Source organism: Leucoraja erinacea, chromosome 2 (genome assembly GCF_028641065.1).
Source record: "Leucoraja erinacea ecotype New England chromosome 2, Leri_hhj_1, whole genome shotgun sequence".
Lineage (NCBI taxonomy): Eukaryota > Metazoa > Chordata > Chondrichthyes > Rajiformes > Rajidae > Leucoraja > Leucoraja erinaceus.
Genome location: NC_073378.1, coordinates 101,024,474 through 101,039,661, shown reverse-complemented (window position 1 = coordinate 101,039,661; position 15,188 = coordinate 101,024,474). Strand labels below are relative to the sequence as shown.

The window sequence follows — 15,188 nt, the reverse complement described above, 5'->3', positions numbered from 1 at the left end:
TAATTTCTCTCTCTGTGCTCAAAGCAAAACAATCTTTTTATCTTCGCTCTAATTTTTTACCACCCCAAAAAATCCAATTTAATCAGTACAATTTGTCATTAATTATGACTAATTTGAGGGATTGTTAAAAATTTCTGAGTATGTAATATCATAAGAAAATTGCAGTAAAATCTATTCACTTTATTACTACAGCTGTTGACCCAATTACCTTTTCAAAAAAAATCCAATAGATTGATGAGGTGTTGCTTCTTGCTTTGAAATTCCCTTCTGACTACAACTTGTGACCTCAGTGCTGTTTCGATTAATATTGATAGCACTTTGTAAAACAAATGGACCCAGTAGGTTGTAGTTCATACTGTAAGTGGACAAATGTCTAACCTTAATGACATTCTAGCTTATCGTACAAAGATGTTTTTACAGAATTGTTTAACTTGCCTACACATTTGCTTGGCTGAAGTAGACATCAGTGTTCTGGGATATTTTATATTTTTTCCACAGATAACTGTTGCAACATACTAAATCGTAAATGTTTTGAATTTATAATCAGAAAGTTTAACATATTTTAGGAATTCCCGCACATTATGTCAGAAGAATCGCATGCTTTTCTGTTCATTACTGATGGATACATCTATGGGACTGTTCTGCCTTTATACAAGTTGCTGTGATATATACCAGTGATGGACCAAAATTCGCACCAGAGTCAGATACATACGATAGACGATAAGTCAAGCTCCCGCCTAGTATCAAGTCTCCACATATTTCTTCTCCTGGTCAGCTCTGAATCTTCTCCTCTCCAATTCCTCAACCATCTAATGGATGACCAACTGTTCCCTTTACCCCATTGCAATTAAATTTCAGATAACCTAAATATGTTTCCTTTCCACGATGCTTAGACATGATAAATTTCCCCAGGCACTGTGCCCCTACTCTTTCAAAGTTGCCATCACACCTTCTTAAAAAACTGTTTTTGCATTCACTGTCCTCTACTACTACATCATTACGCCACGTACAACCCCTATTTCTTTACAAGAATTTTGAATACTTTCCCATCAACATTTCCCAGAATATTGCTTTCCCCCCTTCCCCACTTCTTCAAGCAAGATCCCTTGCTGGTGGTTATATCTTCTTCATATGTACTCTCTCTTGGTTACATCATATGACACCATGTAGCAGGACACAAGAAAATTGGACCATGAATAGGCCACCTGCCCCATTGTTCAATATGATCATGGCTGATCTATGCTGGCCTCAACTCCTCTTCTGTGCCAACATCCCATCAGCCTCAATTTGCCCACCTTCCATGTATTTTCACCTTAAAGATTTAAGGTGAGGACGGAGAAGATTTAAGGCAAACTTCAGGGGCAACTTTTATATAAACGTTTGTAGGTATGGAACGAGCTGCCAGAGAAAGTAGATGAGACAGGTACTTTCACAATGCTTAAAAAACATTTGGACAGGTACATGAATATGATACGTTTCGAGGGATATGGGCCAAATGCAGGCAGGTGGGACTAGAACAGATGGGACATGTTGGTCGGCATGTGCATGTCAGGAGAATATGGATAGGTGATGTTTTAGGTCGGGTTCCTTCTTCAGATCTGACCCAAAAGATTGCTTATCCATGTTCTTCAGAGATGCTGTCTGACCTGCTGAGTTACTCCAGCACTTTGTGTCTTTTTTTTGTAAACCAGCATTTGCAGTTCCTGTTTTCTACATTCCACAAATTTCAGTTCACAGTTAAAAACAGTACGTTCCATCTTTGTCTTCATACAAGTCCTGCTCGCCTTTCACATTATTGCATGGCTCCTATTCTGCCAAAAAATAAACAATTTAAATTCTCATTTATGTTTTGCTGCATCTAGTTAAGATCTCACTTTTCACCGAATGCATTTTGTTCATCTGCTTTCTGTCTCTCAAATACCTTTCACGCACTAATGGCAGTGTTAGCCTTCAGACAATCAATCCCCATATTCTGGACTTGGTCTTTAAATAACGTCTTTAAAATCTCTTTCAAGGCCCGTCCTAAAAATCTTTAGTAGCTTTTAATAATTTGTTTCTTCTTTGGTTTTGCATCTATTGTCCTGTTGCTTCGGATGTTATTCTAGGGTTAAAGTGCTAATTTTTGCTTTTGCCATAATAACAGAATTTTTTTAAGAATTTGATATGATTGATGAGTATAGCAGGCAGGGAAATGACAATGGAGTGGACAACAATAGCAGACGACCAAATGCCGGCACAAATTCCTTCTGTGTTGTAAATACTATGATTGTATGAACCTATACTGGAAAGTATATTTGTGGGTATAACACAGCCAATTAAGCCCTCGACTCCATGGTCAAATACATATGTTGACAGCAGTCCAATGTGAAAAATTACTACTAGAGCACAATTTTCCAGACTTGTGGTTGCTTAAACATTAAATCAACAAAAGATAATTAATTCAAAGAAGGTGGAAACCATAAACAACAAAAAAAACTAGAGGTAAGTTAAGAACATTTTGGTGATAAAACAATTTGCTTCCATTTTAATCAGAATAAAACCTTTCAACATTGATGAATAATGTGATACACTGTTTTTTCATGTTGCCCAGATGGATTCCTTTGATCTAGAGTACAAAACTTTCTACTTAAAGGAAGCTTGCACGTTAAATTGACAGACAATGCTTGCAAATTGTGTTCTTAAGTAAAACAACTTTTTTACACCGTGTGAAAAATGGAATAGTGTGGTGCAATTAACTCAAATAAAATGTCCCTTTTTCACACAATTTCTTGGCGGCTGCGTGCACATGCGCACACACGCACACACACACACACACTAATACGTCTGCTCTCAACAATCAGCATAGTCATAGATGCTATCATCAAACGGGCTACTAAGCAGCATTTATGCACAACTCCCTAGAGTGAAGGGCAAGGCAGGCGGGCATAAAGATGCTTGGACGATGAGCGAAATTGAAGCTCTGGTCAAGAATAAGAAGGAGACTTGCGGCAGGTATAGACTGCCGGGATCGAGTAGGTGAATTGAGGACCAGTGGACATAGATTTAAGGTGAAGGGGAAAAGATTTAATAGGAATATGAGGGGTAACTTTTTCATACAAAGGTTGGGATAAATGGAACAAGTTGCCAGAGGAGGTAGTTGAGGCAGGGGCCTTCCAAACATTTAAGAAACAGTTATAGAGTTATAATGACTACCAAGGGTGCCGGGGAGATGGCTGCCCTGCCGGCAGTCTGTTCGGCTTTTCACTCTTTTTGTTATTTTTTAGTTTGTTAAAAGTTTCTGTTTTAATGTTCTTCGGTGTGTTTTATGTGGGGGAGGGGAGAAGGGATCGGCGGCCTACCATCGATGAAGGCTCTGCGGCCTACCATCGATGGAGCTGGAAGCCTTCTCGGACTGTCGTAAGCCCTACCGCGGGGCGCGGACTTAACATCGGAGCTGATCCCTTGCCTGGGGTCGCTCCCACCGCGGAATCACCATCAAGGGCTCGCAGTCTCGGGTGAGGCTAGTCAGGAGCTCCAACATCACGGAAATCTCGACCAGCCCCGACGCACGGTTCGATCGCCTGGTGCGGGGGAGCTGACATCCCCCCGATGCGGTAGCTTGATCGCCCTGACGCGGGGGGTCCGAACTCCACTGGCTAGGGGAGTCAAGATCATCCTGTCAACGGGGGCTCGAGGCCCACGACGAAGAACAAAAGGAAGAGACTTGAACTTTATCACAATGAGGAATGTGTAGGAGTCACTGTGGTGGATGTTCATGCTAAAAAATGTGTTATTTTGAGTGATCTGTTGCTTTTAATTGTATGACTGACCTGGCCAATGAAATTCCTTGTATGTTGCAAAATGTACTTGGCGAATAAATGCGATTCTGATTCTGATTCTGATTCTGTTGATCTTAAGGAATTAAACACTTTAACCAATTTCCAAGCGGACGGTAGTCCACAATTTTGCTCTACTTTTAGATATGTACTGTTTGGAACAGATTATAACCATGCGTGATGGTGTAAAATGAGGATTTATTTTCCTTTCCACTTCTGCACAAATGACGGTTCAGCCCTTGAATATTTTGAGCATTTAAATCCAGTTGTTTAGATCACTAGTGGGATCATGATGTTAGATTGGAATGCTTGGCTTTTATGCCTGGATCTTCGGCCTGGATCGCCTCAGCGCAGAGGGAAAACGAGGAGGGAAGAGACAGAGACTAAGACCATCACAGTGAGGAGGTGCCTGGTGAACTAACTGTGGTGGATGTTAATTTGTGTTTATTGTATGTTTTGTTATTTATTATTATTGTGTATGACTGCAGGCAACTAAATTTCGTTCAGACCAAAAGGTCTGAATGACAATAAAGGAATCAAATTCAAATTCAAATTCAAATTCAAATGTTGCCAAGTGCTCTTGATCACCTTGGCTGCACTCAACAAGGAGCTGCTTTCAATGGTAAAGCTAAAGAAATAAAATAGTACCTGAAGTAAGTACTCAGGGGATGCAAGGCTGGAAGAGATGGATAGAATAGGAAAGGTGAAGACCATAAAGGGATTTGAGTACAAGTACCAAGGAATTATTTTAGTTTTGTTTAGTTTATTGTCATGTGTACCGAGTTACAGTGAAAAGCTTTTGTTGCGTGATAACCAGTCAGCGGAAAGTGGAATTTAATAGCATTAAATAGCATTTCTTGGTTCACCTTACAGTTAATGTCCAAGATGCAAATTTATTTGATGTGATTTCATTTGAGTGTTTCCCTGTTGCATATGTAAATATGGGTTTCCTGGAAAAAAGCAAATTATATCTGATTTTATGCATTTACTATGTGGAAATCCACTATAATTAAACATTTGAACTACCTGCAATAAATTACGATCCTCAGTCAATTTCTTTCTACAATTTTTTCCAGTGTTTTTCATTAAATTTACCAGTTGGTTACCATGTTGCTGGTTGACATGATTTGTTTACTTAGATATTAAAACTGTGCAAATAATCATCATGCCACTTTGTATAAATAGTCCCAATGTGAATCTGCTTGATTTAGCCCGCAAACATTGCAGTTCTATCTTCACAATCGTTCATTTTAATGAAACAAATCTGGGCATACTATTCTCTATTCAATCGAATTCTCTGCATGCTTACATTAAATCCATTATTACAGACTGTTATTGCTTATTGGAAACTTGCAAACCATGGAGCAAAATTGCGTAGGAGCAGTCTTTTGTTTTTTTACTCACTTTCACTAAAGCTTTATTGAAGCTATGATTTATATACTTACTACGGTAGCAACCTTTCAACAGCAACCCTCCATCCACCCAGTTTTACAAGAAAACAGTAAATAGCCTTAATCATGTAAATATATACTCAGCCAACCCTTTTGACTAAAAATAAACTGTGAATGTGTGAAAGTTTTCTCAGCTTCAGAAAAACAATTGCTGGTTATTTTTTCCCCAAAATGTAAATGCATTGCTGACTTGCTGCTGGGCTGAATAGAATTGTTTTTAAATTATTTGCATCACTGCTCTAACAAAAACATAGTCAGGATCCGACTTATTCCACATGATTTCCAATTTAAATTCTTCCCTACATTCTAGGAGCCACCAGAACAGTATAAGCCTCTCTGGTCATTGACCTGCGAGGCTTACACTGTTTTTCTCTCCGCAAAATCTGCCTGAGTATTTCTGGCATTCTTTTTGTTTTCTTGCAACTTGTCTGTTGGAAGTCACATCAACTTTCCTTTCCTTGGCATTGTCAAGATCAAACATTTTCAGATGAGAATCCATTATCATTATTTCAAAGTTCCAACAGATCACTTTGTTAAGGAGAACCATAAGATTTGGCACCAAAACTCTGTAAGATATCATTATTGTTTACCTGAAGATACATTAAATCATTCCAATCAACATTTGGATTTTAATTTTAATAACCCCAGCAGCAATCAGCATATTATTTAATTTACAATTTCCAGCAGAAGCAAAGTCAGTTTACAGCCCCGACCTGCAAGCCGTGATTGGCTTCCTGACACAATATTTTTCTCTTGCAATGACAATTTCCCAGTACAATCTGAATAAAGGCAATAATGACCAAAAGCAAAGTCTTGTGATGCAAAAGTGGTTCCCTCTCTTCATTTGTTGTGGATTCATGGCTTTTCTTTAAACATGTTTTTTTTAAGACTTTGGTCGGGGCCAAATTAAGTCTTTCACTTTCCTCCAGGGATTACCGCTCCTGCTGCAAAAATGACCTAGTAGGACTAGTCGGATGACCTAGTAGAGAGTGTTAGATTTAGCTCTTAGGGCTAACGGAATCAAGGGATATGGGGAGAAAGCAGGAACAGGGTACTGATTCTGGATGATCAGTCATGATCATATTGAATGGCGGTGCTGGCTCAAAGGGCCGAATGGCTTACTCCTGCACATCTATATTACTAAAAGTCTGATCTTGACTACTTCCTGTTGTTCCGTCTATTGATTTTAGAAAAAACGCTGCCACATACAGCTGTGATTTTTGGCCATCGTACTCAAAGTCCCCCTCCACTGCGCAGGACAAGAGGATTTTTCCCATCGATGAAAAATATTATTATATAAAGAGTTATTAGTGTTTGAAAAATGTTGAGATTCTCTCTCCTGAAGGCCATGCCCCTTCCGGAGGGACTATTAAACCTGGAAATGTTGAGTGCCTCAGTCAGTCTCTGCCAGATGGGGGAGTGAGATGGTCACGACTCTCAGTCTGAGCTGTGAATAACACTGAACACATGTCTACTAAATTGTGAGTGGTTTTACTGACCTGTCAGTGCCCTTAATGTGGTTTGAAAATATAGTTTGGAAATGCTAAAGCTGTGTTGCCTTTCGTTTGGAAATGCTAAAGCTGTGTTGCTTTTGGTTTGGAAAGGCTAAAGCTCTGTTGCCTTTGGTTTGGGAATGCTAAAGCTTTGTTGCCTTTGGTTTGGAAATGCTAAAGCTGTATTGTCCTTGGATTGGAAATGCTAAAGCTGTGTTGCCTTTGGTTTGGAAATGCTAAAGCTGTGTTGTCTAATTAAAGTTGCCTTGCCTAATTAAAGTTGCATTGCCTAATTAAAGTTGCCTTGCTTTCTATATAATTAAAAGTCTAATCTTGACCACTTCCTGTTTGCGCTTGATATTGATTTTAGAAAAAGAAACGCTACCACGTTCAGCTGTGATTTTTGGCTAAATTACTCAGACCCCCTCCGCTCATCAGGTGCTGAGGATTTTTCCCATCGATTAAAAATATAAGAGTTATTAGTGTTTAAAAGATGTTGAGATTCTCTCTCCTGTCAATCACGCCATGAAGGCCATGCCCCTTCTGATGGGGGGGGGGGGGGGGGGGGGGAGGACTATAAAACCCAGAAGTGAGGGCATGGCTCAGTCTCTGCAAGATGGAGGAGGGAGAGGTCACGACTCGCTGTCTTTCGTGGCCTTGCACCCTGCTTGAAATGATATGAAACTACACTTGAATTTGGTGGCCTTGCACCCTGCTTGAAGTGGTAAGAAACTGCACTTGAATTTGGTGGCCTTGCACCCTGCTTGAAATGGAATTTCAAGGAATAGCCGTGAGTCAACTACCAGTCCACCAGCCGTGAGTGAGCTGCCAGCACAACAGGCTTGAGTGAATGAGCCGCCAGCCCAATAATCCATTTGGCCCACATTGTCCTTACTAGCCCTCTGGAAACCAGTTCCTTCAGCCCACAACACCCATACTAGTGCTCCAGAAACCCCCCACCCCACCCAACTGGCCACCAATATTGGAATTGGTGGAGAGGTGGAATATTGCATTGGGGACCAGCCCTCCCGTGTGATGCTGGGACCCAACAGGTCCCACTTAGTATTTTCTCTGTTTCTATCAATGCAGATATTGCTGTTCCGTGGTGGTTCTCCTGCTGTGAATCTGTTCTGCTTCTATATGGTGCAACAAGCCAATATTAGAAACAATCAAACTGAGGGATGCTAGTGCTGGAGAGTGCAGTATCTGAAAATGCTAGAATGATTCAATAAGCACTCAGTAGTTCAACAGTTGCTCAAAGTTGCACTGAAATGCGAGTGTATATTATGTGCGAGTGCAGATTGTTGCAGTTGGAATTAAACCAATAGCTTCTTAGCCAGAGTTTTGAAATGAACACCGAGCCAAGCCTAAAATCAATGAGAGATGAATAACTATTCAATAATGTATTAATCTAATTTTAATGCTCAATCATATTGCATTTCTTCGTGAAATGGCAAAAAGTAAAGCAAAATTCAGGTTTTTTTTGTACATTATACATTAATAGGTTATGTGTTTTATTCAGTGATCTATAGAGAAAGGTCACAATAACCTTGTATGGTTTCTCCAGTGGGAAGCAGTGAAGAGAAGCCAAAGTCAAAGAATAGATCTTGCATGGCAACAGGGTCTTACATCAATTGAAAGCCATTATGTGATGGACGAAAGTGAACTCGCATAAAGACTGAAAAGACTTTAACATAATGCATCCTAACTTGGCCAGCTGTCAAATCTATTCAAGACTTTGAATGTTTGAATTGAAATTGTTGAGAATAGTTAAAATATTCCAAATATTTAATTTAACTCAAAAATAGAAATCAATGGACAAGAACTTCCTGTGTTTGTTCTACCCTGGCTGTGGCTTAGGATAAATCACCAGGAAGTCAAAGATTATGGGAAGAGAATAAACAAAGTTGTGCTCAGGTCAAGATTGATTCAGCCATTGTTGCTTTAATGGCAGAACAGGCTTGATTGCTTTCTCATACTCTAACTTATTGTGTTTTTATGTTTAAGCACATTTCCAACCATACGTCATTGTGAACTTCGCCAACTTTGTGCTCTCACAATGGACTAGTGTTGGAAAGCTGTAAAAATAATCTAGAGCTACCAGGAACTTCAGGGCTGAAGAATGCTCATAAGGTTATCCAATCACTTCCAGCTGCATCGGAAGTAAGGCACAGTTGCATTAGTAACTACAAATATTTCCCTATAAATTCTGTATCAACACGCTACACTTTTAACTTGGGGTTAGCAGGTTATTGGGCTCTCTGAGGATCAAACGGGAGGCAGAAGGTGTCATAGACTGAAGTTTAAGGGAGGTGGTGACACCACGGGTTTAGCCAGATACACTGGTAGCTGCCAGGAGGAGCAAGCATGAAGATTAGGAGTGGCTGTTCCCCTCTCTGACATGTATATCTGATACGGTGAGCGATAAGGAAAAAGCTACAACAGTAGCAAGTAGCCACATAGAAACATAGAAAATAGGTGCAGGAGTAGGCCATTCCGCCCTTCGAGCCTGCACCGCCATTCAATATGATCATGGCTGATCATCCAACTCAGTATCCTGTACCTGCCTTCTCTCCATACCCCCTGATCCCCTTAGCCACAAGGGCCACATCTAACTCCCTCTTAAATATAGCCAATGAACTGGCCTCGACTACCCTCTGCGGCATCAGTGACATCAACATCAGTGACATCAACAGCTGACTCTGCTGCACGGCAGGGTACATCAAAGCCTAGGTGAACAGTAGTGACTGGGACGCAAGAGATAGCAGATTATGAAATCTTGACCTGAAAACAGCTCAAGTGCTGGAGGAACATGGCAGCCAAGCAGCATCTGTGGAGGGGATAGGCATGGAATTTCAGGTTGGGACTATTCTTCAGACTGATGAGGTAGTGGGGAGAAAACTGGAAAAGAGAGTCATGATTGTGGTAAAGCATAGTAAGTAAGACAAAGGTAACTTGTTGTTATTGGAGGTAGACGAAAATGCTGGAGAAACTCAGCGGATGAGGCAGCATCTATGGAGCGAATGAATAGGTGACGTTTCAGGTCGAGAGATGGATGGTGATAGTGACAAAAGCTGGAGGTGAAAAGTAGACAAATAGCCAGGGGCACAGATGGGTAGTTCTGTGGTCATGAGTGAGTCTCCATGATGGTATGGTGCTTCTCTGGTGTCAGGATCAAGGATATCACAAAGTGGGTGCAGGACATTCTGAAAGGGGATAGTGAGCAACCAAAGACTATGGTCCATATTGTTACTAACAACAGTTAGGAATTGAGATGAGGTTCTGTATCGAGAATTTAGGGAGTTAGGTCAAAATTTAAAGTGTTATATATTAAGCAGATATAGTGCCCAGCCTTCTGTAAAAGAACTGCATTTGTCTTCATACTTCTATTTTCTCATTACTTTTGCCATGTTAATTTTTATGGCCGTAGCAGGAGATACTAATGTCCCCAAGAGGAATGCAGATGACAGTTCAAAGAATACTAATTATTTTTATCACCCTAAAGTTAGCAGCATGCAAGTGGGAGTCATTCTATACTCTCTGTGATCTAGTTTAATAAAATGGCACGTTCTAACAAATTAGATGTCTTGAAGGGCTATAAGCTGCATGTCATCGAGACATTTGTGACTCAAGTTATGCCTAAAAGTCACAGCTTTAAACCCAATGACATGCCTCAGCCCCAACCTCAGATGGATACCTCCAATATACATTGTAACACTGTTCAATTTTCTACACCAATAATTAGGGCGGTACGTTGGCACAGCTAATGGCGTAGCACTCTAGCCTTAAGGACCTGTCCCACTTGGCAATTTTTTTGCCGGCTGCTGGCGTCATTGACTGACGTATCAGGGTCGCCTGTACACAAAAATGCTGGAGAAACTCAGCAGGTGCAGCAGCATCTATGGAGCGAAGGAAATAGGCAACGTTTCGGGCCAAAACCCTTCTTCAGACTCTACCAGGGTCGCCAAAAGATTTCGAACATTTCAAAATCCAGCGGCGACAAAAACAAATGTTGCGACATTTGAGGAAACACCGAGTGTCAATACGTCACCGTCGCGTCACGCTGCATCACGCCGTGACTTTTACGGTGACCTGATATGTCAGTCAATGATGCCGGCAGCCGCCGAAAACATCGCCAAGTGGGACAGGCCCTTTACAGCGCCAAAGACCTGGGTTCGATCCTGACTATAGGTGCTGTCTTTATGAAGTTTGTACATTCTCCCCATGACCCGTGGGGGTTTTCTTCAGAAGCTATAGTTTCCTCCCACACTCCAAACATGTACAGGTTTGTAAGTTGATTGGCTTGGTAAAAATTATAAATTGTTCCCAGTGTGTGTAGGACAGTGTTAGTGTGCATGAATTGCCGGTTATCGAAGACACGGTGGGCCCTGTTTATGTACTGCATCTCTAAACTAATTATATTTCTACTCTGCATGAGGTTACCAGTTTACTGTCATTGTTGTAGCAGTTTGACTGTTTTTTCCAGTTATTCTTTGAGACAGAATGGAGGGAACCCTAACTTCAGTCACACAGCATGTTTAATACCACCTGACAAGATGCATTTATCCCATCAGTATGGGAATCATTTGGATACAACTCCCACTTGAATCATTTCATTTTTCATTTCATTTCACTGCCACAATTAACACAGTTCCCAGCAACCAATCTAAAGTAAAGTGCAAATACACAGAGAGTGAAATCAGATGCTGTATGTACACATCAAAAACAAAAACACATCATGCAGGTGCCAACTATTATCGATTTTAAATATTAATCTATGTAACTAATTTACAGAAACAGTGACAGAAGCCGAAGGAGATTTCAGTCAGAGAATTAAGACATCCCCATGCATCAGCAGAGGCAGCTATAAAGGAGAAGCTCAGTCCACCATGTAATCTTCCTGGTAGATGAAAAAGTCGTGCTTCATCAATCAAGTGAAAACACAACTTTGGAGGTTCATTTATAAAATAGGTGAAACAGACTTACTGTTGCTGTTGACACATTGAACTTCTGGCGTTTGGATTCCTGGTCCACATTCACTGCCATTGTCAGGTAAGCATTCGCCCAATTTCACAATCTGCCAGCTGTAACAGGATGGGTCGTCACAAAGGATAGCTTCATGTAAGTGTGGACAGTTGCCAATCCCACCAGTGGGCTCATTGGTAATTTGTCGTTTCCGCAATTTAAATCCTATAAGAAGGCATAAACTTACATTTCACTTTTCTGTTCACAAAATGTAAAGCAGTCATGAGGAAGAGACTAATATATATCTAGTCTAAGCAATGGCGTGTGTACATTTTCTTTTAAACTCAATGCCCAAGGAAAGCCTTCAACAGGATCAGTAATTCCACAGCCTCATAAAGGGGAATATTTTCAAATGAACGGGTTTACTTAGTTTTAGTCAGTAATTTAAACTCAAAACATCTGCACTGATTAACCTAAATGTTGCCTGGGTAGATTTGCTTTTATTAGAATTTCATCATTGCATTCAATTGCATTATGTTAAAATTAACACAAAGATAGTGTTCTTTGAAAACAACCTGGAAACAACAGGTTTGAAGACAGGTACCAACCCAAAACATCACCTATTAATGTGCTCCAGAAATGTTGACTGGCCTGCTGAATTACTTCAGAACTTTGTGTCTTTTTCTGAATAGAATACTTACTTTATTTGTAATTTAACTCTTCTATTACTCCTACCTCAGAAAATGTTTGCAATGCAGGTTCCAAAATAGGAGGAGATTTCCTCCGTGTACCAGCTGATTGGACATTTTTAATTTATAAATGTGCATGAATTTACCAAATGAGATCTACCATGAAATAAAAAAAAATAGTAAAGAGAATAACAATACAGAAAAAGCCCTAAATATATATTTGAAAACAGTAGTTTTCAACCTTTATATTCCACAATATGCAATTAAAATTCTTACAAACAATACCTGAAATGCTTGTAGCAATTGAGACACATGAGGCTGGAATCTAGACCAAAAAAAACAATCACAGGAGGAATGCAACAGATCAGATGACATCTGTGAAGGCATAAGGATATTCAACATTTTGAGTCAATACCCTGCATCTGCTGCGATGCAGGGTTACGACCTGAAGCACCAACTAGCCCTTTTTCCCCACCTAATGCTGCCCAATCCACTGAGTACCTCCAGCAGTTTTTTTTTTGCATTTTGTTAAAATTATAGATTCAACTTGCCTTTTTTTCCTTGTGGATCCTGACAGCTTTCATAGGTACATGGTCCCCAAGCAGTCCAAGGTGATACTTCACATTCAATGGGGCAGATTATTTGACACATTTGTGTGGTGCTTGGTGTGGGTCCAGTGCACATCTTGTTATCAACAGGTTTTGAAGCTGGCAATATAAATAAAATGAAATGTATGTTAATTTTTACATTAGATATAACAAGTAAAATGGCTCTTTTAATAACCTGAATTTATCAACAACAAAAAATCTTCTTTAAGTGTACTTTGAATGGTGAGTAGTAACTTGATCTTGTGAGTGGATCTGTTTATTTGCTTTTGAAACGATTGATTTGCAAAAATTCCCATTAAAGTAATTACCTATGACCACTATAGTTCACTGCTAAAAATCTAATAAAGAAGACTTTGGCATGGATGATGCTCTTGGGTAGGCATATGGATATGCAGGGAATAGAGGGATGTGGATCATGTGCAGGCAGTGAAGAATTGATCTTGTCATCATGTTCAGCTCAGACATTGTGGGCTGAAGGACATGCTCTTGTGCTGTACTGTTCTATGGTCATTTGCATCAGTGCAATAATTATAACGTTCATCTATCTGATCATTTTGCTTTCATTAAGTTTTAGTTATTCCTCAACACAGTCAACAATTGCAAACATTCTCCACATCCTTGCATATAAAAAAATGTCTCAGGTTTCCTGAAGGTGGAGGAGGATGCTTCTTAATATCCTTTCAACAATGCTCAGAATAAGTGGCATGTGGTGACAGGAGAGAAAGAGGCTTTTGGATGATCTTCCACTAATTTTTCTCTCCACCGCTCCATAGAATTCACTGTATGATTCCCCTCGTTATAGGTATGAAAATCCTCAACAAGGCTTAAAACATACTATAAACATAATCATTATCATACTTTATTAGCCAAGTATGTTTTGCAACATACGAGGAATTTGATTTGGCATACAGTCATACCAATAAAAAGCAATAAGACACACAGAATACATTTTAACATACAAAAACCACCACAGTGACACCTCCACATTACTCACTGTGGTGGAAAGCGATAAAAAAAAGTTCAATCTCTTCCCTTCTTTGTCCTCCTGTAGTCGGGGGCCTCGAGCCTTCCGTTGAAGGGACAATCTTGGCTCCCGTAGCCGGCAGTTTGGCCCTCCGCATCGGGGTGATCAAGCTCCCGCATCGGGGGAGATCTCAGCTCCCCGCGGCGGGCAATCGGACCTCGGGTCAGGGCTGGTCGAATCTTTTGCGACTTTGGAGCTTCCCAACAACAGTCTCCAGCCGAGACTGCAAGCTGCTCGAGGGTGAAATCCGCAGGCCGTGGTTGGTGCGTTGATCCGAGACAAGGGATCACAGGCTCCGATGGTAAGTCCACGGTTCCGCGGTGGGGCTCGAAGTCAGTCTCGAGCAAGGCCGCAGGGTCCATGATGTTAGGCCATGGAGCGACCGGAGTAACAATCCGGAAAACAATTGCATCTCCGGCAAGGTAACAGATTGAAAAAAAGTTTCCCCCGACCCTATTCCCCACCTCCCACATAAAACAAACAGGAGAACATTAACACATACTTTTAAAACACACTAAAAATAACAAAAAAGACAGACCGTTGGCGAGGTTCTTTAACGAGCTAAAATTTGCAAAAAAACATTATAATAATGACTATATACTAAAGCTGTGAAGCACTTCAGCAATGGATATGAAAGAATTAAGTGCAAGATTTCCTAAAGACGTTTTGAGGCCTTGAAAAGCTTAAAATCTGTATTAATATAATGAAATTCAACTTGAATGGGTAAATTACATGGGTTATTGACAGAGGAACTCCAATTGCAATCAAAAATTAAAAACAATCTTCTTTGGGGAAAGAGAATGTCATGTCGAGCAACACAAACCTCCGGGAACAGATCCAGCTTTTTTTTTGTCGATTACAGGTGTTGGCAACTCACCCTGGTTGTAAATAGAGTTAAGCATGAATGGTACATTCATATTATCAGTGTTTGAAATTTTGCTGCAGGAAACATGAAGATCTAAGAGAGTAAAATATTGTTGCCAATACCAAAGTCAAGGTAGGATGTTTTGCCGTGCACTGAATATCACAAAAGTAATTGGCCAAGGCATTGCATGCACTGTTACCTACGAGCAACTGCCAAATGAGTAGATACCTTGCATTAAATAAATATAATCCTTAAATGTAATGATGTACATTTAAGGA

At 40.3% G+C, this 15,188-nt stretch overlaps 1 protein-coding gene across 1 annotated transcript in view; it reads right to left on the bottom strand.

Moving 5' to 3' along the window:
• LOC129713146 (thrombospondin type-1 domain-containing protein 7A-like) overlaps positions 1 to 15,188 on the bottom strand; it is a 354,070-nt gene that overhangs the window by 113,787 nt on the left and 225,095 nt on the right. The window contains exons 5-6 of the mRNA XM_055661980.1: positions 12,965 to 13,120; positions 11,746 to 11,949 (exon numbers count right to left, since the gene is read on the bottom strand). Coding sequence (XP_055517955.1) covers positions 11,746 to 11,949; positions 12,965 to 13,120 — 360 coding nt within the window. The remainder of the gene's footprint in view (positions 1 to 11,745; positions 11,950 to 12,964; positions 13,121 to 15,188) is intronic.